The 26911-nt window shown below is 47.0% G+C and overlaps 1 protein-coding gene across 1 annotated transcript in view; it reads right to left on the bottom strand.

Moving 5' to 3' along the window:
* The window catches only part of Rapgef5 (Rap guanine nucleotide exchange factor 5), a 226534-nt gene extending 206296 nt beyond the window's left edge, over positions 1 to 20238 (bottom strand). The window contains exon 1 of the mRNA XM_051152513.1: positions 19937 to 20238. Within this exon, the coding sequence (XP_051008470.1) occupies positions 19937 to 20152 (216 nt within the window). The 5' untranslated portion in view covers positions 20153 to 20238. The remainder of the gene's footprint in view (positions 1 to 19936) is intronic.
* Positions 20239 to 26911: the final 6673 nt, after the last annotated feature.

Here is a 26911-nt window from a genome sequence, read left to right as displayed (position 1 = left end):
AAAAGTCCATGTAAAGCAAGAAGGCTTGAAAATGTAAGACATCCGGTTTTGTGCATGGTTACAAATATGGGTCCGATTGCATTTTTCTACATGCAGACATCCAGTTAGACCAGACCTTAACATAAAACCAGAGACACTAAATCAGTTAGAAGAAAAAGTGGGGAAGAGCCTGGAACATATTGGCACAGGAGACAACCTCCTGAACAGAACACCACCAGGCCAGGCCTTAAGGTCAACAATTAATAAATGGGACCTCATGGGGGTCAACAGAACAAAGCGACAGCCTACAGACTGGGAAAAGATCTTCACCAACCATATATCTGATATATATATATATATATATATATATATATCCAAATATATATATATAAAGCTCAAGAAATTAAACACCACCAAACCAAATAATTGAATTTTAAAATGGGGTACAGAGCTAAACAGAGAATTCTCAACAGAGGAATATCGAATGGCTGAGAAACACTTAAAATGCTCAATGTCTTTAGTCATCAGAGAAATGCAAATCAAAACAACTCTGAGATTCCATCTTACGCCCATTAGAGTGGCTAAGATCAAAAATTCAAGTGACACTACATGCTGGCAAGGATGTGGAGAAAGAGGAAGACTCCTTCATTGCTGGTGGGAACGCAAACTTGTACAACCACTTTGGAAATCTATCTGTCGTTTTCTCAGAAAACTGGAAATAGGGCTTCCTCAAGACCCAGCTATCCCACTCCTTGGAATATACCCAGAAGATGCTCTAGCATACAACAGGGACATATGCTCAACCATATTCATAGCAGCCTTATTCATAATAGCCAGAACATGGAAACAGCCTAACTGTCCCTCAGTTGAAGAATAGATAGAGAAACTGTGGTACATTTACACTATGGAATACTACTCAGCTATTAAAAACAAGGAAATCCTGAAATTTGTGGACAAATGGATGGGACTAGAGATGGTCATACTGAGTGAGTTAACCCAGAAGCAGAAAGATTCACGTGGTATATACCCACTTATAATTGGGCACTCGCCCAAAAGGGATGTTCCACAAAAGTCTTCACTTACCAGGAGATTGGGATAGATGTGAGGACATCCTACTGAGACTCTAGGAAAGAGAAATAGAGGAGATGGGGAAATAGAAGGACCCATAGGGTCCTAGAAACCTACAAGAAGAACATCATGATGGGTGGATTGGGGTTCAGGGGGAGTCTGCTCAAACTATAGCACTAACCAAGGACAATACAATAGTAAACATCGAACCCCTACTCTGATCTAGCCAATGGACAGGACATTCTCCACAGTTACGTGGAGAGCAGGGACTGATTCTGACATGAACTCTGGTGCTCCATATTTGACCACCTCCCCTTGGTGGGGAGGCCTGGTGGCACTCAAAGAAAGAATAAGCAGGATACCAAGATGAGACTTGATAGCCTATGACCATATAGTGGGGGAGGAGGTCCCCCTTGGTCTTAGACCCAGGGGAGGGGAATAGGGTGAAAACAGGAGGGAGGGAGGAATGGGAGGATACAAGTGATGGGATGGCAATTGAGTTGTAATGTGAATAAATTAATAAAATTTAAAAAAAGAAAACCAGGAAAAAATAATAAATTTTTAATTTAAAAAACAAATAAAATAAAAAAAATAAGCAACCCATTTAAAAATGAGCTATGAAGCTGACCATAGAGTTATCAATCGAAGAAATAAAAATAGCTAAGAAATGTAAAAAAAAAAAAAAAAGACATCCAGTGTATACTGTAGATGGCTGTCACTCAAGCCTCTTAGCAGTCCCCTCCTTCCTCTTCAGGACACTGTGTGTTTAAGGATGCAAGCAGTCTAAGGAAATTTATGAGAGTGGACTGAGTGAGGGCTTTTCTGATCACCTTAACACACAAAGGTGTCAACCACCCCAGTGCCTAAAAAGGGTACTCAGCTTCCTCACTCACAGGAAGATAGTCCTGAGCAGGGCCAGGTGTGACCGCCTAGTGCAAGGGTGAAGCAACAGGCGCACTGAGCAAGGAGACCATAGGAAAGGTGATTCAGAATCGGGGCCAGGATGACCACAGCCCACCAGAGAAGCCTTCAGGGACAAGCTGGAGGGGTAAGACAGGGAAGCAGGAAGGGCAAAGGCGGGAAGCCAGGCCTGGAATGGAATAGCTCATCCAAGGAAGTGAGTAAGGGGAGAGTAAAGCCAACTACAACTACCTGAGGGCATCACAGGTGGGTGATGCAAGGCCAGAAAACTAACCTCATCTCCACAGAAAGGACCTCTTCCCTACCCGGGGAATGGGAGGAATTCTCACTCCAGGCTAGAGGTGGAAACAAGGCAGATTAACAAGAACCATCTCTATCCAAGGTATGGAACTGGAAAGGGAAGCCCCACCCACCTACCCACCCACCAAGTCCCAGCCATACTGTGTTGGAGGAGCCTGCTGTTTAAGGTTGCGGTCTGCCATGTCCAGACTGCTCCCCAAGATCAGTGTGAAGTGGAGGGCGCCCTCCTCCGCCGCCAGGGGCCTCCTACTCTACCTGGCCTTGTCTGTGTCCTTAGGCACAGATGCCTAAGCGTATATGGAAAATAACTTTGACACTGTTTCCCTGCAAATGCGCTCCTGTTGCCCGTAGGGTAATTAGGTATTGTGTCCCCATTCATATGACAGGAGTGTGCTCCCAAGACGCAAATAAAGCACTCTGTGGGCACCCACCTACCATCCCACCCTATATAGTCTCTTCATTTTCCTCGAATAAAAAGTTGAGCTGCCTCAACTGAAGCTGCTCCTGGAATATATTTAATGGAAATTACTCCATCGTATTCAAGCCGTACAAACCCTACTTGCTCCCCACGTCTGCTCCTTTTGTCCTTAGGATCCGGTGGCCAGTGATCCCTAGCAGGTGGGGAAGCCACAATACTGAGCAGGACACAGGCTCTTGCACCCATACCGCTGCGTGGGAGCCCCTCTCCTCTTGCCGATGGACGCTCTGCTCTATCAGACATGATCACTTCTGATCACTCCCACCCTTCCTGGAAGACCAGAGCCCCTCCTCTTCAGACAAGCTTCTCCTACTAATGGCTTGTCTTCTCTGAGCAGTCAGTAAGCCAGCTCTGCTGGAGAGACGACAAAAAAGAAGGGGATGCACAAACAACGGGGACCGTGTGCTTCAAGATGGCCACACCGAACAACACGAGGTGATCCAGCATGATCTGCCTTGACTGTATTAAAATTCTACACATGATGCCCTCATACATGTACAGTTTTTTACAAATAAATACACAGAAATCCCTAAAGAGGGAGAAAACATCTTTTTTTTTTTTTTTTTTTTTTAGCAATCGCAATAATAATAATTGCAGCAACAATCTAGGTGCACTGGTGCTTGCCTGTAATCCAGGCACATGGAAGATAGAAGCAGAACCTATCAGGAAGTCAAGACCAGCCTCAACTATGATGTAAGTTCTGGTCCAACCTGGGCTACTTAAGACCCATTCTCAAAAAAGCAAAACAGAACAAAACTGTAGCAAGGCTGGACCTAATGGTGCATGCCTATAATACAGTCCTAGCACTGGAGGCTCAGAAGAGAGGGTTCATGAGCTGAAGGGTAGCCTGGGCTACACAGTAAGACCCTATATCAAATAAAAACAACAAACTATAGCAATGGAAAACTTGAGAGTGAGGATTTACTTTGTCTTTGAATGTTACATTTACTAGGACAAGATGTTGGTATCTATCCAGCCTTTATTTTTTATTTTTCAATATTACTTATAAAAGCTTGGAATTAGTTTTAACCTGACGTGAAATTTCAATATAAAAGATAAACACACAGAATTAGTAATTGTGGTCCTGTCTTGTGGTGAGGGCTAGTGAAGAAGATGACTTGGCAGAAAGCCAGATCCCTGAGAAATATTTTTTCATCTCATTGACACACCCATTCCTGGAACCCATGGGCAAAGGAACCAAAGGTGTAATTATTCCATTCAACTGCTTGTTACCTCGTGAATGTAGTTTTGGCAGGCATTTCAGAACATGTTCAATACACAATGGCAAAATCCAGTGAGATCAAAGCCCCACATAAAGGTTTCAGAGCTCCTGTGTATGGGCCGACAGTGCTGAGGTATCTGGGAAAGAGGCCGCCAGTGAGATGGAGCACAAATGTCCCATATCAGCAATGTCTCCCATCCTGATCCCCAGCCATGGTGAGGTCACACACAGGAGCTGCACAAGGGTGGTCACATTCCGGCACAGCAAAGGCCTTTTGCCAAAGGTCCAGAGATCTCTCTCACAATCCTTCATGGGTGAGCCCGGCATGCCTAATTTAAAGAATGACCTCTTTCCTCATAGTCCCTTTAAACCATCCTCGCCTTTATCACAGCCAATGCCCACTGTGTTCATGAGCTTCTTCATGCTGTGGCCACAGCTTCCCTCTGACACATTTCCCAACGGCTGGGGCCCACACTCTCAGAAGGAAGCCCAGCAAACGCAGGCAAGCTCCCCAGAACCCACAGGGACTGAAATGAAAGACCCAGGACGACACGGCTCTCACAGATGTTGAAAGATGAGTTTAAGGGGGGGGGGAGGGCAGCCCTGGACATGCTGCTGTCCCAGAAGGTCAGTCTCTACGGCACCATGGTAAGGGGATTAGGAGGAAGAGATGCACTGGCCCCACCCTTACTGATAGGACCTAGAACAAAGGCAAAGGCGAGGTGAGAATCCACAGTCAAACCAGGCAGAAGAGCAGAGAGAGGCCACTGCAGCCATGATGACCCTCCACGATCCCGCCGTTCGCCCTTCACTGGTTGCTCGCTGTCACTTCTCCTAGTTCCCTTAGCTGCCAGGTACAGTGGAGAAAGCAACACAGGGGTGTTCGGGTACTGTCAGTTCAGAGTTCTTCCGTCCTGTAAGCAGAAATCCGTGAACTTCTGGCCTTGGCCAATGAGACCAGCTGTGTCACTGTGAGAATGCACTCGAGAAATAAAGGAGAAGAGACTCCCTGAAGCTCCAGGCTTTATAGCCTCTTGCCATCACGGTGAGAAGGCATGATGGAGCAGAGGGCCTCACAGAGCAGCAGCCAGAGACAGAAATGCAACATCTGTGCAGACTAGCTGCCCCTTTCCTCTGCTTTCCTTCTATCTGCGTGTCCGCACTCCACTCACCCCCAACTCCACGCACCCCCCCCACTCCACGCACCACCACCCCGGCCCCCAAAGATGTACTGTCCACCCCTCCTTAATGCTATCAAAAATCCCTTTCACACCTTCACTGGGTTCCTCAGTGGCTCCACCAACCCTCTGACAGTCGGGAGGAATCACCCACCAGACCGGAGTGACCCTGTAGGCAGCACCATACCACCCAGAACTTGCCAAAATGCACATTCCAGGGGGCCCCGCCCACCAGCTGCTGAATCAAACCTCAACCGTCCTACACATTTTTCGCCACTATAACCATTAATACCCCTTTCAGTTTCTCAAAGGCACTGACCATCCCTCAGTTTCGTAATTTTGGGGCAGTGCCGGTGCTGAGGATCACCACAGAGGCAGCGGCTCATGCCAGACTGGCTACTCTACAGCAGGCACCATCTCTGCCCACAGATGCTGCCACACACGGGGCAGCTCAGAAGCCCACTGCTGCAACTGCGAAAGGATTACCTGATTGCAGAGCTGCAAGCGGACTAAGAACACACGTGAAAGAAACACGCTCTGTAAGTAGAAGGCACCGTGTGCAGACAACAACAGGGCAAGCACACAAAGCTCGCCAGGCAGAATGTGCTGGCTGCTCTCTATGCTTCTATGTGATTTAAGACAGCAAGGTAAGGCCAGTGTGGTGGTTCAAACCTCTGATCCAGCATGCAGGAGCGGAGGCGGATGGCTGAGACACTAAGGTGGGCTGGAATAAATTTAGAAGGCCTTTTCGTTGATGGGTTATGTGCCAAGAACAGAGAGAAATATAAAAGTTTCACCAGGTGCTGCCTGATTGGTACTGAGCTTGGCAGGACAGACTAAAGGAAACACTGATGCTAAGAAAAAGCAACTAGTGCCTGAACCTGGGAAGATGGATCAGCAAGTAGCTGCATTTGCTGTGCAAGCGTAAGGACCCGAGTTCAAATCCCCAGTACGAGGGGAAATAGACAGTCATGTTCATAGCTACCCATGACCTCGGAGTTGCATGGGGTAAAGTCAGGAGGAAAAGTCACAGGGGCTTGCTGGCTGCCAGCCTGGCTCCCAGTTCAGCCAAAGTCCTCCCTCAAGGAGATAGAGAGTAGAGACATCTAGGCATATATACTGACGCACAGGTGTGTGCATATGACACACGTACACACTCATACACACACACAAACACAGTAAAGAAAAAGGGAAATGCCACCAGTAAGACCCCTACCAGACAAAGAAAAGGACTGCCACCGCGTCCTCTTCTAGCATCTCTCCTAGAGTTCCATGGGACCAAAAGAGCAACCTTCTAGAAACAGATTTGCGTTCCTTCGTTTTACTAGTTCATGGCTGCGCTTGTTGTTGTTTTTTTGTTTTGTTTTTGTCAGCTCATCAGAAACCTAGACATACCTGGGAAAAGGGAATCTTAATTGAGAAAACGCCTCCAGGTCTGTGAGGCATTTGCTTAATTAGCGATTGAGGTTGGAACGGCCTAGCCTGTGCTGTGCGTGTGGTGCCACCCCTGGGCAGGTGGTGCTTGGTTGCGTCAGAGATCATGCTGAGCAAGCCATGAGGAGCAAGCCCGTAATTAACACCCTCCATGGCCTCCAGGTTCCTGCCTTGATGGACTGTTAGCTGCCAATGCGAGATGAAATAAACCCTTTCCTCTCCAAATTTCTTCTGGGCGTGGTACTTTATGGAGGAATAGAAACCCTAGCTAGCCCAAGGACTGAAGGGGTCATAAAGGGGGTTGTGGCTTTGTACCATGTAGCAGGAGGGCTGGGAAGAGGCTGTTGGTGAAGGTGCAGCCCATCTGCAGCAGAGACCGAGCTCCTTGGAGATGCCAACATCACAGGAAGACCACCGAGGGCAGCAGAAAGCTGTGGAGCAGACCTGGCCTAAGTTTATGACAGGCTGTACGCACTGTGGATGGCACAGCCAGAAGTAGAGTTGCCAAAGCCCCTCGGAGCCCAAAGAATCGTCTCGGACTGGGTCCCAGAAATCTGACACTGCGTTTTATATATACTGTTGAGATTTTGGGTTTGCTTTTATTCAATTATGACCGTGCCCTGGTCATTCCCTCTTGGAATAAGAAAGTATTTGACTCCTTTTCAATTTCATAGGCGGCCGCGATTGAGAGATTTTGGATGTTTTAGAGAGAGTCTGAACTTTTAAAACAAATGTTAGATTTTTCTAAAGACTTTGAACTTTCAAGTATTGAGATTTTTATGTTGTGCACTTTGAAAGTTGTATCATGGTATTAATATGCAACCTTAAGGAGGAACACAAAAAGAAAGGTTATAGTTTAATAACTGATGAGTCTGTACACCAAGTTGACAAGAGGTCGGCTGCGCCAGTTAGTTTTTGACACACACATAAAAATAATAGCTGTGAAAAGGAAACATTTATGGAGAAAATGCCTCCCTGAGATCTGCCGTTTCCTTGATTTGTGATTGATGTGGGAGGGTCCAGCACAGTTTGGTCAGTGCCATCCTGGTCAGGTGGTCCTGGGCTCTATAAGAAAGCAGTCTGAATAAGGCACGAGGGGCAGGCCAGTAAGCAGGACCCCCCCACCCCACCCCGCAATCTCCTTAAGACACACACACACACACACACACACACACACACACACACACACACACACACACACACACACACACACACACACACACACACACACAAGCTTCTGCTTCTGTTCCTGTTTCCAGGTTCCTGGCCAGCATGAATGTCTGCCCTGGGAGTTACAAGTTGAAATGCCCACCCGACCCCCCCCCCCACTGCCCAGCTGCTCCACCCCCCCCACTGCCCAGCTGCTCCGCCCCCGCCCCCCCCCCCCACTGCCCAGTTACTTTTGTTCATGGTCTTTTATTACAATATAAACCCTAACTAAGACAGTGACTTAATCAGATCCCTTTCACTTTCAGCTGTTCCCTCAGCCAGGGTTCAGCGAACACTAGGCAGTCTTTCTATCTGTCTGACACACACCCAGAGAGCTCTGTAGTGGAGTCAGGGTCTCAATGTAGAAAGAGCACTGTTGCAACGTCAGCCAGAAAAAGAGCAAACAACAACAACAAAAAAAACCAAAAACACCCATTTTCTCTACACACAGAAACTCAAGTCATTTGACCTGATCTAGTTCCCATGGCCACTAAGTGACAAATTCATAGAAATACGTTCCCTGCTATCACAGCCAAATGGCATCTGGACAGATGAGTAGAAATCACACTCCTCCAGGTTTTTAAAAGTTAAGTCACCCAGCTTCTTCTTTAATGCCTATAATTTTTTGCACATAGCCCCATACCTGCACATGAGCCCACAGCACAGTATGAGGCGCAAACTGCTGGCCGTGTTTGTTCCGCACAGCCAACATCTAGGCCTGATAAGCCATTCAACCTCCTTCAATGGGGACAAGAGAGAAAAACAAATTTACCATCAGCACGGAAGCCATATGTGTTGGGCAACCACGAGTATTTGCACTACCCCACCTAATAGCTTCAAGTAAATGATTTGACAAGGTCAGGTTCAACTGAACAAAACCACCAATGGGGCTGCAGTTCAAGTTGCTAAACCAGTTAGCAGAGAGTACAGGGAGAAAATTGCTAGGATGCAAAACTCCTGTTCTCAGCACCTTTTAACTTTACTGAAGGCCCGATGTGCTCACTGGGAATCCTGCCTCTTGTTTTCTCTACAGACAATGTAAACAGAGCACAGGGAAAGCATGTTGGAAGCCGGGAGTCAGCATCCTGTGAACAGAAGAGATAAACACAGGAAGGGACCCCAAGTCACTCCCGGAAAGACATGCAGACTTAAGGACACAACCACAGGGACAGACACAGGGTGAGCCCAGATCTCCTCTCTCATTTTTGTATTAATGAATCGGCTTTAAGAAGCTTGGAAGGGAACATTAACTTTTAAATTATACCTAAATTCTTAAAATAAAGAAAAAAAAAAAAAGAAGAACTATGAGGAAGCCGGTAATAATTTAAACCTATATCCCTACACACATACATGTTCACACACGTATTTTTAATTCTCCTCATTAAATTTTTCTTTATATTTAACATGAATTATTCTTAGTTGTTATAAGAAGTTTTCAATTTATTCTCCTTTGAAGTTTAAATCGTTACCTAAGAAATATCAGCATTCAATGCTCATAATAATTGTTAGTGGAGGGGTGGGAGAGATGCCTCAGGGGTTAATAGCACTGCCTGCCCTTCCAGAGGACCTGCGTTCAATTCTCAGCACCCACAGGGAAGCTCACAACTGTCCATAACTTCAGCTCCAAAGGATGACATTTCATAGCCGTACATGAAGGCAAAACACCAATACACATAAAATTTAAAAAATAAATGCACATAAAATAAAAATAAAAAAATATTTTAACAGAGAATTGTTCATGGAGTCTTATTATACATATTTCATACTTACACAAATACAGATTTTTAGTTTCTTATTTTTTTCCTAGATTTTTAGTTTCATGCACCATTTTAATGCAGTTAAATTGATTCTTTTTACAAACTATGTAGTTGTTGTTGTTGTTGTTGGTTTGGTTTGGTTTTTTGGTGGTTTTTTATTTTTTATTTTTTGGTTTTTTGAGACAAGGTTTCTCTATGTAGCCTTAGCTGTCCTGGATTCACTTTGTAGACTAGGCTGTCCTCGAACTCACAGTGATCCACCTGCCTCTGTCTCCAGAGTGCTGGGATTAAAGGCGTCCGCCACCATGCCTGGCTTGTAGTTTTGTTTTGTTTTGAATGAAAACATGGCTTGCTATTACTTTTTTAATGATTTTATAATATGGTGCATCTTTAGCCATGACTGGAAGCAACGCTGCTCCTTGAAATGGCCATATTAGTGCAATGTAAAGATAGAAAAGTGAGAGAGCAGACACACGTTCTTTAGAAGAAGTCCCGGGGAAGCCCGGAGGCAGTCTGCTTCCCATCCAACTGGGCTTCCTGGGGCACATTTTGTCTCCTCTGCTCCCCGAGTGATCTCAGGCAAGTTACTCAGCGTCTCTCTGTGCAGTAAGACATTTTGGCTCACGGTACTACTGTCCTTAAACTTCTTCAAACAACTCTGCTTTTGTGAGATGGTACAGGAGGACTTGATAAATAACAGTATCTATGATTATCATTGCTAGCGCTGACCAGGCCTCCCTGAAGCTTCTGCTACAAGCATGAGCAATGTCCAATCAACAGACTGATAAAATATCTTAGCGCATGGTAACAGAGTATCTGTTCACAACTGAAATGATGACACACATCAAAATGTTTAGGGGAAGAGAAAATACCAAGCAAAGCAGTTAAAAAAAAAAAAAACCCACACCGCAGCTGTCTGCAAGTCAGAGAGGCTTTCAAGCCAGGTGTGAGTGACTAAGGCTCAGTAGGATGCGAACTTAGCCTTACACGCCCGTTTCCTTCCCTGCCTCTGCAGCTACAGGCCACCTTGCCCTAGCAGAGATCTTCTGATTTCTAAATCGCTGCAATCCAGTTTATCTCCTCCATCCCAACCCCCGCAAATAAAAAAAAAAAAGTCTTTCACTAGATAATAACATCATATTAAAAAGTAAACATGGCAAAGTTCAATTTCTTTGAACCATGTTTAAATATCCCTAATTATTTTTATCGTAAATTTTCGGTGACCTTACCTCCATACTTCTGATTTTCTAATTTGTATGTTCTTTCATCTCTTTTTTATGTTTAAGAGGCAGGAGTCTTGCCGTATTGAACAGACTAGCTCCAGCTCCTGTATTCAAACAGTGCGTGGGCCAGCTTCCCCGTCACCAGCAGCGGGGCTGCAGGCATGTGCCACGCATTCTCATGTTTCTTACGTCTCAAGCTTATTATCGCCAATGTAAATTCCGGGTTCTGTAAGAAATTCCTTTTCCCTCTTCTTCCAGTTTTTCACATAGTTCGTAAGAGAGCCTTGCTCGCTTTCTAAGTCTCTCTGTGGATAATGTGGCTCTCCAGACCTTCACCTTCTAGCATGACAGTGGTGCTGATGCAGTGATGGGCTGCTCAAACCACGGGAACTGTCACCCAGTCCTGGGAGCCACCACTGAGAACACTGGGAAGAAATGTACTGACACTTGGCACTAAGACTTGAAATGTTTCATGTGACCACTGTCTAATTTGCCAGATTTAACCTTGTGACGGTGGAAAAAGGCCACTTTGCGATCACAGTCACTTGCTCCACCCATCCCTCCTCTGTTGCTCCCTCACTGGGTAATCCGAGGGGAGTTCTTAACCTGTCTGGCCTACAGTTTCCTCACAGGCGAACACACCTCATGCCTGAGGATGCAATCCACAGCACACTTGTGGGTCTCGCCTTTGTATCCCGCTGACAAGTGTTTTATCATAATAATATTGGCCACACATACACACATGAAAAAGCCAAGTTATCAACTTTGATTACTCACATAAAAAGTTTACAAATTCTTACAAAAAGCTTCCAGATCGCTTATCACCATGGAACTACCAGTATTCATAATACGCGTTGGTATTCAATATTGAATTTTAAAAACTTTAAGCACAAATATTCCAAGCCTTTACCAGTGACTTAGCTCCTGTCTTTCCATCTATTTTTAGCTACACAAGCTACCAATTACTGCCAACTCAATTTAAGAGACAAGGCAAGTGTGAAATTTCATTATGCTACCAAGACTTAGACATCACCTAAAATAGTCACTTTATGTTAGAGTATCACATTTTTTAAAAACATACAACTTGACATTGCATACAAAAGTAAAATTTTTTGTGCCCACGCTTCTGTAAATACGTTTATAAGATGTAATTTGCCTAAAACAAGCATCTAGCCAGGTAAAGAAGAAAACCTCAACTCTGGTATTTCACCTACGCTATCTGCACCCGGAAGCTCGGGCTGAGGCTGCTTAAGGCATAACTCGTACACGCAGACAAGATGGTGGCGCTACCGTACAGTCCCTGTGATAAAACACCATGACCGAGGCGGCTTATAAAAGAGAGCATTTAATTGGGCTTACAGTTTCAGGGCATTAGAGTCCATGGTGGCAGAGCAAAGGCCTGGTGTCAGGGTCAGCTGAGAGCTCACGTCTGACCCATACGCAGGCGACAGAGAGACAACACTGGGGAATGGCCAAAGTCCGAAGAAACCTCAAAGCCCAGCTCCTGTGGTACACCTCCTCCGACAAGGCTACAACTGTCCCTTCCCAAAACAGCCCCATGTGAGAGGATGGGGACCACGCCCGTCCCAACCATCACAGGCGCCTTTCTCGTCTACTGCAGGAATTGGAGGAAGATGAAAACACAGAAAGAGTGAATGAAGTGTTAACATGACATTGCAATTCTCTTACTAAAATTTGATGAAACTAAAACAGAATAGATGAATCTACAGTTCCCTTTCTTCGCAAATAAGTACTTTCGGGAGTGATGTCAATAGAGGATTTTTCTGTGGGAGTGGTGGGTTTTGTTTTCAATGTTTCTGAGACAGGGTCCCACTATAGCTCGCTGTAGCTAGTCTGAAACAATGTAGCCCAGGCATGCCTCTGTAGCCTTCTGCCTCACTGTCCCACGCACGGGGATTACAGATGTGAACCACTATACCCACTTGTTACTACAGAATTCTGGAGTTGGTCCTTTGTTTCCATGGGGCTGGCACCTGCAAAAATCACCAACCACAAATCAAAAGTATTTGGGGAATGGGAGGGCCCACGCATACAAACTTTTTCTCCTCCTGAACTATTGGCATAGCATTAGCATCGTGTCATAAACAACCCAAATGAAGTTGTCTGTGTAGGCCATATGCAAGTACTGTTCTGTTTTATGTAAGGGATAAAGGGATATGAGCAACAGCAATTTGGTTCCTATGGGAAATCTTAGGACCCAGAAGCCTTTGGACAGTGGGGACCAACTAACTGTACTTTATCTGAAGCCATACTTAACAGGGTTTTTAAATGCTGGGTTCACTGCTGGTAGTTCATCAGCAAGCAGATGCGAGGATGTCCCGATTCTCAGGAAAGTTCATCATGTGTTCCTCTTACCCCTTGGACTCACCGTGCATGCCATGTGCATGCCTCCATTAACGGTCTGGGTTTCTTTCTTTTCTTTTCTTTTCTTTTTTTTTTTTACATTTTTTAATTAATTTATTCTTATTACATCTCGATTGTTAGCCCTTCCCCTGTTTCCTCCCATTCCTCCCTCCCTCCCACTCCCCCCTTCTCCCCTCCCCTATGTCTGTGATTGAGGGAGACCTCCTCCCCCTATATATGCTCTTAGAATATCGAGTCTCTTCTTGGTAACTTGCTATCCTTCCCCTGAGTGCTGCCAGGCCTCTCCATCCAGGGGACGTGGTCAGAAAAGGGGCACCAGAGTTCGTGTAAGAGTCAGATCTCACTCTCCACTCAATGGTGGAGAATACCCTATTCGTAGGCTAGGTCTTGGTAGGGGTTTGGAGCTTACTGCCTATATTCTCCTTGGCTGGTGCCTTAGTTTGAGGAGGACCCCTGGACCCAGATCTGCCTGTCATAAAGTTCTTCTTGTAGGTTTCCAGGACCCTGTGGGTCCTACTATTTCCCCATTCTTCCATGCTGCTCTCGCCTAGAGTCTCAATAGGATGTCCTCTCCTCTGACCCACTTTTTTGGTAAGTAAAGTTTTTCATGGTACATATCCCTTGGACTCGGTCTGGGTTTCTTACAGGCTACCGTGAGCAGATGAAGAAGTAAGCTGGCCAATGCACAAGGCCTTTGGTTGACCTTTATTATCAAGGTGATTTTTTTTCTTTTTTTTGCTCACGACATTCCAACTGCTATTTTTAATGTTGGCAAGTGCTAGTTACCACTCACACGCACCGACAATGCTTCCGCCACTCGCCCTGGCACACACCCAGCTGTGTCAGTGATAATCTACTTGTGCTAACCTGAAAGCAAAGTTAGTCTGGCTTTGCACGAATGTGTTGAGTATTCTCAGAGTGGCAAGGTGCTACCAGCAAGTCCCACATGCTGTGCAACTTACAGACCCTTTGTCCTTTCTGCACTAGAGGGCTGGACCGTCAACTCAGTACTCAAGGAGTGCCCTCCGCGAACTGGCCTGCCTGGATTCAAACTTCTCTCCGTCCTCCCACCTACACAATCTGAGATCTTGGGCAAGCCGCTCTCTGCTTTACTTTCCACATCTATAGAATACACGAAGCCACATCTAACTTAGAAGCTTGCTGTAAGAGCTGAATGGCATTTCTGACACATATACATGAGGTGTAAGTCTCTGATTTAATATATGTACAAAGAACAAGCCATATTCTCAGCTTATGAAGCCCATGTTTGAAACAACACAAGGCATACTGGTGTAATGTGGAGCACTGTGTATTTCTCAACCAGCAAAGACAAGTTTCTGGCAGAGGCGGGTATTGTGTCATACCCATAGTGAGTGTTCCAGGTTGGGCAGAGGGGAAGGGTCACTTTGTCTCTCTTCAGAAGTATGCCAGCCCAGTGGGGTTGCTTGTGCCTGCAATCCCAGAATTTGGGAGGCTGAAGTAAGGAGACACCACACCATCAACATCAAGCTGAGAGACGCAGGCAATGAGTTCCAGGCTGACTTGAACCTTGAATCTAAAAGGGGGTAGAGTAGACACCAGTGGTCCTTCCTACTTTTTTTCTATTCTGCATCTGCCACAGGGCCACCGCTTAGTGAAGTGTAGGGGTCACAGGAGGAAAGAAAGCCACCCACGTGGAATGAAAGCCTAAGGCAGAGCATCACTAGAGGACATTGTTGTCCATTGTGAACAAGTGAGTCATCTGCCTACTGTAAACAAACAGCTTAGACAAGGAAGAGCATCTCGGAGCCTAGGAGGAAGCATCCCAATAGCAAAGGCCAAATTATGTGACTTCCAGCATTTTCAGCACACAGAGAAAGATGCAGTGAGCATCAGCACCTGCTCTACATCAATCTTAGCACATGGACAGAGAGGTAGTGAGCATCAGCACCTGTTATACATCAATCTTAGCACATGGACAGAGATGCAGCGAGCATCAGCACCTGTTATACATCAATCTTAGCTCATAGAGATGCAGTGAGCATCAGCACCTGTTATACATCAATCTTAGCACATGGACAGAGATGCAGTGAGCATCAGCACCTGTTATACAACAATCTTAGCACATGGACAGAGATGCAGTGAGCATCAGCACCTGTTATACATCAATCTTAGCTCATAGAGATGCAGTGAGCATCAGCACCTGTTATACAACAATCTTAGCTCATGGACAGAGATGCAGTGAGCATCAGCACCTGTTATACAACAATCTTAGCTCATAGAGATGCAGTGAGCATCAGCACCTGTTAAACATCAATCTTGGAAATAGCCTCATTAGAAATATTTTAAAAGAATTTTAAAAATTAAAGTTTAAGGCTAAGACCAAGGAAAACAGGGTTAGAATCTAAAAGAAGCAAAGCATAGGATAAATTAACCATTTTTAATAGCAGTTTTTAAAAGATCAGCGCTCCTTGAGCAAATGGCAGGCTTCAAGTGTGAAGGAGAAAATGGGTATGATAAACCAGAAAGTCAAAAAGCCCTCTGAGTCTTCCGAGACCATGTGCAGACTACGTGGGAGGGAAGGGAGGGCACACTGTCAGAAAGAGAATCTGCCAGAAGAGACTGAAACAAGTGCCTCGATTCTTAATGATACTGAAGAAAAGAACAGCTCTGGTTGTTGGTAAAGGTTGTTAGTACATTAAAGCATTACTATGAATAATTATCAATGGGAAAAACAGCATTTCCCCTTCTTTCCCATGTAGTTCAAATAATTCATGATAGAACGCTCTTGACCAACACTGTTCCAAATAGTAAGTGCAATAGGAATTATGTGTTTAGACTGTCCACTTTTTCCTTCCCTAATGAAGATGGCTTTATGCATTAGGAGGCTAGTACCATTAGGTGAAAGGCAGAAAAGTGATGCCATCCGACCCTACCAGCCAATCATCATTTTTCGAAAAGGCATTCTGACATCACAACACCATGGTGTGACATGAGAGACTTGGCAGAGTACTAACCCCCAGAGCGAGTATTAGCTTTGGAATTTAATCAAGCTTCCATAAGGAATTGCCAGGTTATAGGGATGGAAGAATAAGTTAACACCCAGATAATCAGCTCAGAAAGTAGGACAGAGTCCTGGACTAATGGTTCAACTTGCCTGCAAATCAGTAACATAAGAGGAAGAAAGGAAGGAAAGAAGGAAGGAAGGGAGGGAGGGAGGGAGGGAGGAAGGGAGGGAGGAAGGGAGGGAGGGAGGGAGGGATGGAGGGAGGGATGGAGGAAGGGAGGGAGGAAGGAAGAGAGGGAGGGAGGAAGGAAGAAAGGGAGGGAGGGAGGGAGGAAGGGAGGGAGGGAGGAAGGGAGGGAGGGAGGGAGGAAGGGAGGGAGGGAGGAAAATAAAACAGATTGAAAGTCTAAGAACCAACCATTTAGTTCTTTGTTCTAACTATCCTAACAAGAAAGGCGTCTTTGAGAGAATTTGAATGTAGGGATTGTACTAAGAAATGTCAGTGTTCTTAGGAAGGAAAAAAGGTCACAAGGTTTTTTGTTTTGTTTTGTCTTTCTTTTTTGTTTGTTTGACTTGTTTTGTTTTAAGGAGCTTGGAGCTCACTCTGTAGTCAAGGCTTGCAACCTTGGCAGACAGGCGTAAGCTACCATGCTGGCTCAGAGGAGGGTGGTGCTAGCGGTAGTGCCCTTATCAGAGATGTAAGGTGCAACTTTCGTGAGATAACTTAGAGGCTTGCTTTAAATTTATACCAGAGACCCAACAACCCTCCACCCCGACCCTGACACCCACCTCCAGCACAAATAAAACAAGATGGGTAAAACTGTTAGAAGCTGCTGGAATTTGGGGGGGGGGGGTCTTATAAAACTCTTATTTAAAAGAGTGATGAGATGGTGTGGTGGGACTGCAGAGCACCTGGTGTTCCCACTGAGGTTTAAAATGGTATGACAGTAAAATGTGGCGATAGTCTTCCCACAGTGCAAAACTTATTTTTGCTCTACTTGTGCAAGAGAGCCGCCGCCTTCTGAGTATGCACGGTGACTGAACTGAGGAACCAGGGAACCGAGGAGCTGTGAGGTATTAAGCAAATGGCAGGTGAATTTGCCGCAGTGAGAATCTGCAGTGTACTTGGCTTAAGCTACACAGTGCACAGGGAGCTGAGACAGCGCTGGACCATCCCGATCTGTGGGAGTCTAAGACAGCATGTTCGACAACATACACACTAAGTCAGATCTAAGTAGGACTCAACTCCTCACCACTGTGTGATGCTCTGAGCTCTTTGTTCACTATCAACAGAGGCCCCTCAGCTCCTATCGGGAGGGATGGCCTCGCCAGCCTCAAGATACTCTGAGCCACGATGCCTTTAAATTCACATCAGTGTCCTAACCAGGAGGGCTACCCAGTTAGTCTCAGATGTCCATAACTCACCAACCAGCCTGGGATATATTTTTCTATTTGTCTTTTCCTCTCAAATCCCTCCTTTTTAGGGACTGTTTCATGGCACCCATGGAATTCTTATGTTGAAGTCCAACCCCTTACTGTGATGGTTATTTGGAAACTTGGGGGAAAAACACTGTGATGGGGACTTTGGCAGTATTTAGATTATATTTGGTTGTGAAAGCAAAGCCCTCATGATAAGATTAATGGCCTTATAAAAAGAGGCCAAGAGTGTACTTACTCCCTTTGTGCCTGCTGAAGAAAGGCCACAGGAATGGGCAAAAGAAAATGGCCCCCTGCAAGGCGGACAGAGTCCTGTCAAGAAACAAAATCATTCTGAGCCCCGAGGTTGGATTTGCCAGCTTTCAGAAATGTGAGGAAATAAAGCCGAACTCGTCGTGAGGTTTACCCAGCCTAGGGCATTTAGTTACAGTGGCTGGAGCTGCCTGACACAGGAGCACGTGATTTCACTTTTGTTTCACCTTCTTTCAAACTCCTTCCTGTCCCCTTTGATGAGAGGGGTTGCCCTAGTTAGTGTTTTTCAACATGACAGGAGCTGCAGTCATCTGGGAAGAGGACTTCCAATTGAGAAAATGCCTCAATCGGGCGTCCCGCAGGCACGTCTATAGGGCATTCTCTTGAGTCGGTTATGATGTGGGAGGCCGCTGCCTGCTCTCAGCAGTGTTGAGCAAGCCATGGCGAGCGATCCAGAGAGCAGCACTCCCTCCCCCCCCAGACTCTGCTTCAGCTCTGGCCTCCAGGCTCCTGCCTTCAGTTCCCTATTGACCGGCCATAAGCTGTAAGATGAGATAACCCTTTCTTCACAGAGTTGCTTTTGGTTATGGTGTTTTCTGACAGCAACAGAAAACAAACTAGTTTCCCACCCTCCACCCCCAACGCGCCACCGGCAAAGAAGAGTTATTCAAGTGGGTTATTTGAAGGGACCACATGCAGAGCAGTTTGGAAAATACATGTACCATCTTTCCAGGCATCAAGGAACTTGGGTCCCTGTCAAGATGAACACTGCAGATGGATTTATGCAGAAACCTGGGCAGTTCCTGTTACAGACTGCCCAGCTGCCCTCACGTCTTCAGTATTGTGCCGTGGACACGTAACTGTCAAGGGTAACAGGAACACAAGTTGACCTACTTTCCCCTAGATTCCTGCTAACTCTATAACACTGCATCTTGTGTTTATTTAGCCATCATATCTTGAGGACATACTTCCTGGCTTTCTTTGCAAGAAATCCTATATACAACACTGTAAGATTACTGTGTGGGCAATTCTGAAACTTTCCTGGTGGCTGACTTAGAAAATTATCCCATTGCAGGAGGGAACCCTAAGAACAACCCTTTAAGGTAGCCCAAAGAAGAAAACAGGAAGGGAAAACACAGCCGGGAGAAGCAGAACGGTACGGGATCCGATCCTTTTTCATCCACAGAAAGCCATAACAAAACAAATGTTTCCCCAGCTCTGATGTTTCCACGAACCAATATCCCGTGAGGCTCCAACTATCTTCTCCTCTCAAGGCAGATAACTGAGACTTCCAAGTCAAAAATCCTCAAAAAATAAAATAAAATAAAAATCCTCTACATTGTTGCAATGTCTCAGTAAACGCTACATAGTGATCGCTTTTTCTGTTTTAAATGAGTAGGATGTACCAAGGTATCCCCAAGCTCTGATGAGTAGCAAAGTCTCTGACAGCCTACCGGTGCACCCTGAGTGGCTTAAGTATCTGCAGGAAGGCACGCAGGCCCTCCTTTTAACATAGAAAAACATGCCCGGCCTGCTCAGGTCGTGAGATGCATTCGGAGCACAAGGAATGTTACTTCACCAGGAAGTCCTATCTGAACGCACCATCAGAAAAGTCGATACTTGAGATTCCCGGGGGTCCTACAGTCTCCTGCTCTAGGGGGCGTCACCCAAGCTCTTCCAACAGCTAAGTCTCCCCGCTCAGTGGTGGCAGTCCCAATGCCCAGACACCCAAAACAAGCATGCACGTAGCAGGCCACCTGCAAAGGGAACCCGCTGGGGGCCTGAGACTTGCTGAGGGACAGGCTTGGTTGACTTATTCACCGGACACCTGCAGCTTCCCCTCAGAAAGCAGCCAACATCCCTTCTTCCGGCGATGCCCGGGTCCTCCGGTTCGGTCAGGTGCATCTGGGGGATGGCGGGGCGGGGGGGGGGGGAGGGTGGCCGTTGCTACCCGAGGGGCTCCCCCAACCCCGCCGTCCCGGGCCCCTCTCCGGCGGAGTCCCACCACCTCCCTAACTTCCAGAGCGCGCCGTCGCGGGCCCGCGGGATGGGGGGGTGCGGGTGGAGGGGCAGCCAAGGACTCCACGTGCTCGCGCGGGCCACTCACCCGGGCCCCGGCGGCGCTCCGCTTCCTCCGCAGCGTGAGCCCGCTCCGCAGCAGCGCAGGCAGGTCCCTCAGGCGCGGCCGCAGAGACGCGGCGGGCGGCTCGCGCTCCGGCTCCCGGGCGCTTGGGCTGCGGCGCAGGGGGCCGTCGGCCGGGGCCGCCGAGGCCAGGGCTGGGCTCTCGCACGGCGGCTGCATCTTGACAGAGCCCACGGCCATCCTGGTGCCCTGACGGCGGCGGCGGCGCCGGCGGCAGCTCTCCGCGCTCGCCTCCGCGCCTTCGCTAGGCAGCGAGCGAGAGGGCGCGACTGCGGCTCCGGCGCGGGACGCGCTGCCAGCCGCTGCCCATCGGCGCGCGCCCGGCCTCGGAGCCTCGGCCCCGCGCAGCGCCCCGGCCCCGCCCAGGTGCTCCCCGCCCCGCCCCACCCCGCCGCTCACCTCTGCGAGGCCGGGACACTCCCACCGCCTGCGGAAGGGCCCCCGGAGCTCAGGGTGCACCGTGCCTGCACAGGTGCGTCATTCCCAGAATCCTCCTCCGTGGAGGCCCCCCCTCCCCTTGAGACTAAAAAGCCCCTTTGCCCCAACCAGGAGTGGCCTGGACTGCGACCCAGAGGGCTAAGAGGTCCTCCTCCCTCCCGCGGCATAGTTCTTATCCTAAAAGCGGCAGCAGGAGCTTCTTGGGACAGCTCGGTGGTCCTCTAGAGCGGAGAAAACTTGCTGGGTTTGATGAGTGTTTAGCAAAGTGTAGGTGCAAGTCTGGTGGCCTGAAGGTGAGTCTCTGTTAACGTGTTGGAGCCTGAGCTCCCTGGAAGCCTTCTGCATGTGATGAACGTGCTTGGTAAACTGTAAAGGCTTGGCTCAGTGTGAATCACTGCTCGTACAATTCCAGGCGGTAGGAATTGCGGTAGCGCTGAGTGGAAAACCATTCCAGGAAGGCCTTCCACTCAACAAGACCTCTTACCCCTAACCACTGAGGGCAGGGTTAAACCCCTGAGGCCTGCTTTTTGCCTATGACCCGCAAGAGCAGGAAAAAAAAAAAAAGCCTGTTCATGCTTACTCTTTGTAAAATGACAAGAGTATGAAGTCAGGGCTACTATTGTGCCTCTTACACTGTAGACGCTTGGCCAACAAATGTGGCCTTGAAGGGAAAGAGAGTAGGGAGGGGTGGGGAGAGAGAGATCTGTGACCTCTGTCCTGAAGGAAAGGGAAATTCAGCCTGGTGTAGATAAATACCGTGAGGAAATCAGGTAGTGCCTAAACTCTTGAACTTTGTAAGCCAAAACAGGAAGAGAGTTTGCACTGTGTCTTAGGGTTAGTGACGAAGATTCAACTGGGTGGAAGGGAGAGGCCTTCACCCTTCGAGTGAGGAGATTTGAAGTTGTGACTTCAAACTCTAGGTGACGTCACACAGGGCCTGTTGGACGTAGAGAGTGTGTCCTGTCACAGACGGGTGATAGCGTAATAAAGAAGTAGGGAAATTAGAATCTGTGGCTGAAAATGCCTATGATGCAGATTTATCTAAGAATGAAACTCCATAGCTCTATGTGACATCGGACTCTCTTGATAAGCTACTTATGCTCCAGCGAGTGCTGAGTCTTCATTGCCTTGAGTTCTCAGATGTCACCTACTGCAAACTCCTGGTGAAGAGACAGCTGAAGGGTTGGTGCGTGGCTCACAGCAGCCAGCCCCGCCCCCCCACACACACACACTTGTAATTAACACTCACTCGGACCTGTGGGGCGTCTGCTGTCTCATCCCTGAGGACTAACACTGAATTAGCCATGAACTCCTGTTCTGCCTCCTAGTTGACATTCGTGGTCTTCACACTTGTCCACACAACTTTCCTTCCTTTGGATTTTTGTTTTTGTTTTTGTTTTGTTTTGTTTGAGAGGAAGTCTCACGTAGCCCAGGTTAGCCTGGAATACCCTACTTAGCTAAGGATAACTCTGAGCTTGTGGCACTGCTTTCTCCATCTCCCAAATGCTACAAGGCATGAGCTACAAAGCCCAGATTCACAATTTTCACCGTAGGACCTAGGGCGGCTGAAACTCACAGCATAGATTCTATGGGATAGAACAGGCCGTGTATCTGAAGTACAGCATCAATAAGGACCCTTGAAACGTCTGCTTAGGTTAAAGTAATCAATAACAAAGGCCGAGCGTCTTCAGGGTAAAAGTAAGCAAGTGAGAGCAGGGAAAGTAGCTTGGTTGCTAAAGCCGTTGCCTTGCCAGCACAAGGACCAAGATAGAGCCTAAGGAACTGTGTTCATAAACAAGCAAACAGTGACAAGAAAACAGGCCATACACAATGTCACCCCTCTTGGTCCCAGTGCTAGATCGGTGAAGACAAATCCTGGGGCTAGCCTTATCTAAAGGAGCAAGCTCTAGGCAAGAAAGAGGCCATATGTGTATATATATATATATATATATATATATATCTATATATATATATATATATATATATATATATATATATATATATATATATTTTTTTTTTTTTTAAATTAAGTAGGAAAATTACCCGAGAACTGACAACCAAGACTGTCTTCTGGCTGCCACATGTAGGCATGCATACACACACACACACACACACACACACACACACACACACACACACACACATGGGCACCTACACACATGTGCATTTGCATGTACACATGCACGTATACAAATGAGATATCAGGAAGAGCAGGGATCTGTACATAGATTATTTGCATCACTGCTTTTAGCCAAGCCCACCCTAGCAACTCTGTTCCTGCCTCTTCTGCCTGAGACACCACTCCTTCTGCTGAGCTGTGCCACAGCACTAAAGGGAATATTCCAGATCTGTTTTGGGGTTTTTTTTTTCCCCAGTGCTTTGGAACTTGTGGTTGCTGAGCGCTTGAAATGCGGCAAGTGTGACTGAAGAACTAAGCTTTTAACTTTATTTGATTTAAATTATATAAATTTAGATAGCAGCATATGGCCACTGGCTGTCCAATGTGGCACAGCACCGTTCTAGAAGTCCGCATTTCCCTTACCGAGAGCCTTTCATTTCTTACGTTCAAATGTCACCATTTCGACAAGCCCTTTGGTGATCACGTGATGTAAAGCTGCACCCGCTCCCAGCCGCTCCCAGAGTTTGTTGCCGTCCAATGGTCTACATGATGGCTCTATATATGCACTGACTTAGTCTCTTGCTGCCTCTCTGAAACTAGAAACACACCCTACAATGGCAGATTTCTTTCCTCTAGTGTGTTAGTCAGTACGCCACAATCACAGAATAACTGAATGCTTCTGTTGTGAGAACTCAGGGGTTTTTAGCTTAACCTGGCTTCCCAATGCAAAACCTCCTGATTTTGAGTTACTGAAAACGTAGAGACTATAGGGCCTGTATTTATAAACACAGCAGCACTCAAACAAGACAACAGGCCAGCAGTTGTAACTATTCCTAAGGGCTGGGGTACCAGAGCTGGTGGTTTCTACTTACGGAAATGGCACCACCAAGGCTTCACGTGTGGAAATCCCTATAGTGAGAAGCCATGAACTAAACAGGCTTTGATGGTGAAGAGAAACCGAGGGGCTGGGAGGTGTCCCTGACAGTGAACCCACCTACAACATGGTGAGGGTTGAGGTGTGGTGGGAGTGGGAGTGGGACAAAAATGACTGAGATGTCACATGGAGCAAGAGAAGGGCAAGAGGGTGCAAAGTCACTTCACGTGGGACTGCAGACCGCATCTTGTGAAGGTGACCATGGAGCTGTCTCCTGTCGCCCAAAGCCAATGGGTCTGTTTCTGTACTTCCTCCCATGTGGACGGGCTTGGGAATGCCTCGGCCCATTGAATACGCAGGGGTGACTTCACCAGTTCTGTAAATAGCCCTTAACCGGCCCGGCAGCCTCCATTTCCTGCTACAAGTGTTCTGAGGATTTGCCCACTCGGAAGCCAGCTGCCTTGCTGTGAGGAGCCCAAGGTATGCAGAAAACTTTGCCAGTGGTTGACCATCCATAAGCCACTTGGGGTGCCCATCCCAGGCTGGTCTTCATTTGAGGGCAACCAAACTTGAGACACCTCAGCAAGCAGTAGCCAACTGAGTGCCGTCAACCACTGAACAGTGAGGCAAAACAATACATTGTATTAAGCCCTAATTATAGAATAATTATTTCATAACTATAGATGAAGAAGCACGTGGAGGGAGGTTTATGCATAAGAACACTGTAGAAATGCTTTACCTGGTGCAGTGGCTCATGTCTGCAATGCCAGCCAACGAGGAATGAGGGATTGTAAGTTCAAAGACAGCCTGAACTATATAGCGACACTCTGTCTCAAAAAGCCAAAAGCTAGGGGCACACAGTGGCCCAGTGTTTACCTGGTCTGTGCAAAGCCCTAGGTTCAATCCCTAGCACCAAAGAAAAATATCCTTGGAATTGGAAAGAAAGAATAGGTAGAAGACTTTCTTGGTATAATTGTGTGTATATGTGCGTTTATATACATACCCATTACCCAATCAAACGAGAACTTAATGGCACCATGTTTAGAGACGTGAGAGAGGTTGGGCAGGCAGGTTCTGTGGGCTGTGGTTTATATAGCAGATACGCTCGCTAGTTAGGGCCACCCGAGTGAAAACTCAGCCAACGGGAAGACAGTGTGAGTCAGAAGCTTATGAGAAGGACTAGAGAGAGAGCTATGTCCGAGCCCTAAAGCGTGGCGTCTGGGGCGGGGGTGCACAGGCCTTAGCGAACACTCCGCAGGTGACTTTGAATCCCTGGGTTATGAAATTCAGGGCAGTGATTCTCCTGGCTTTTCCTCACTTAGCTATGTAGTCCTGTGTGACTGCCACAGATACCAGAACATCGTGGATACTCCTTTTGTGTCCCACACCTGCTTGTCCTGGGGCACAGTGTATGCCAGGCTCACGAGTCCTGTAACGCCACAGCTACCAGGCCTTTGACATGCTGCCTTCTTTATAGTACAGTCATCCTCACATACCCCTCTGTGAAGCTTGCCTCACTGAAATATTTTTTATTGTTTTATCGGCTTTCAAAAGTAAACATGCATAGTTTCTCTTCTTACCCATCTGGGCCAACATCCCAGCATCTGATGACCAAAACACACAAATTGGAGCCTGTCCTTTCTGAGGATCAAAGCAAGGGAGGCAAGTGATCAGAAGACAGATCACGTCACACAAAACTCACTTCCCAGACTGTCTTACCGGGAACGCCAGGGAGAACCATGTGTGTGCTCAATACTCACGCTATTTTTGTGGTCTTTACGAAATGAATATGCAATTGGGAGAAATGTAGCAAAATAATGAAACATGTTTCAGATCTAAAATGTTAGGCTTGCTTTATTTTATTTTATTTTTTCCCCCAAGAATCACAAATAGAGCTATCTACCCTCATACTGCTCATTGCAAACCTGTGTGGTACAGCGTTGGTTGGGTGTGTGTGTGTGTGTGTGTGTGTGTGTGTGTGTGTGTGTGTGTGTGTGTTATCATGCACTATGCCTTATGCAAATACACCCCCAGCGGATGATAACATTTCCCTTCCTCTTTGCATCAGTGACTCCAGCCAAACAAAGTGCCCATGGGAGTAGGTGCCGAGGTGGATGTGCGCCCACCACATGAGTTCTTCTTCTAGTCATTGTACTGAGAGTTTTGAAACAAAACCACTCCGTGCCTTTTCATACACTGTGTATAGCTGTCACCCTGGAAACCTTTTAAGTTAGGTATTCATAGTCATCAGGCCCTCTTAGGTAGGTAGGTTGGGTTTTTTTGGGTTTTGTTTTGTTTTTTGTTTTGGTTGGTTGGGTTTTTTTTGTTTTGTTTTGTTTTTGTTTTTTTGCTACAACAGACAAATAAAGGAACAACAAATCCTGATGGTCAAATGCCCAGGATGACAAGAGAGTAATGAAAGAGTTGATGTAAGCATCAGGCAGCATCAAATCCAGGCCAGTCATGTCTTAATCTCCCTTCTCTGGTTAAGAAAATCTATGCATCTTTGCACACAACAAAGAACACTTCCTCTTAAAAGCCTTCTCTGTTGTTCCCAGCTGGGGCAAGGTCGTTCCTCCAGAACACAGTGTCGTTTACCTACCCTGGTGCCCTAAGTTAAGGAGGGCGATCGAGAGGTCTTGACAGATGCAGATTCTCTAAGGTTGTGAGAAAATACATTACCCCCAAGGGTGATGGGAGGCTATAAACGGACTCCAGATGGTGGCATGTTCCAGATCAGTGGGGAAGGAAGATGATTTTAGCATCGGTATATAGGGTGCCGTAGCACAGGGGGATGCCGAACACTGGGAAGCCAGCAAGACGGGCCACAAGATCCCAGGCGTGAGGAATGCAAAGAGTAATCCCTCGAGGAGTTAACAGAAGTAGCTCCCGTGTTTCTCCTGTACTGGTTCCTGGTGGTACGCTCTGTGTGTCCCCTCTCTGTGCTGGTTGGGCAAGGTGATTGGTGTTTGTAAGGCTGTAGACTTCAAAGCACTACACACCTGGCAGGAGCGAAAGGGAAGAGGCAGAAGGCATGATGGAGAAGCAAGGCCAACAGTGGGCAATGAGACAAACACGTGCCACTGTGCCTTGGTCCCCGAATTTAATAATACAGTAGTCTAAACTGGGCGTGGTGCGGAGGCAGAGGCAGGAAGATGATGAGCTTGAGGCCAGCCTGAGTTACACGGTGAAATCTTGTCTGTCTCAGTGCTTTGTCATTTACCTACTGTGTGTGCAAAGCCTGAGTTTTGATGATTCCAGTACGAGGGGGGAAAATGCCACTAGCAATAACCCAATAGGCCCATTTCTTCTCTGTTTCATTTTCCACAGCTTCAGTTACCAGCAACTACATGGCCTGAAAAGACAAAATGGCAAGTTCTAGAATAAGCAGCTTTCAAATGTCAAACTATGCACTGAGCATCCCGGTAAGCTCTCAGGGGTGCTGTACTCCGTTTTTCCTCCATGCTGCGTGCCCCCCTGCAGGACATGCTGCTCACCTGGTAATCAC

Source organism: Acomys russatus, chromosome 1 (assembly GCF_903995435.1).
Source record: "Acomys russatus chromosome 1, mAcoRus1.1, whole genome shotgun sequence".
In the NCBI taxonomy this organism is placed as follows: Eukaryota; Metazoa; Chordata; class Mammalia; order Rodentia; family Muridae; genus Acomys; species Acomys russatus.
This window is presented reverse-complemented; position numbering and strand designations above follow the sequence as displayed.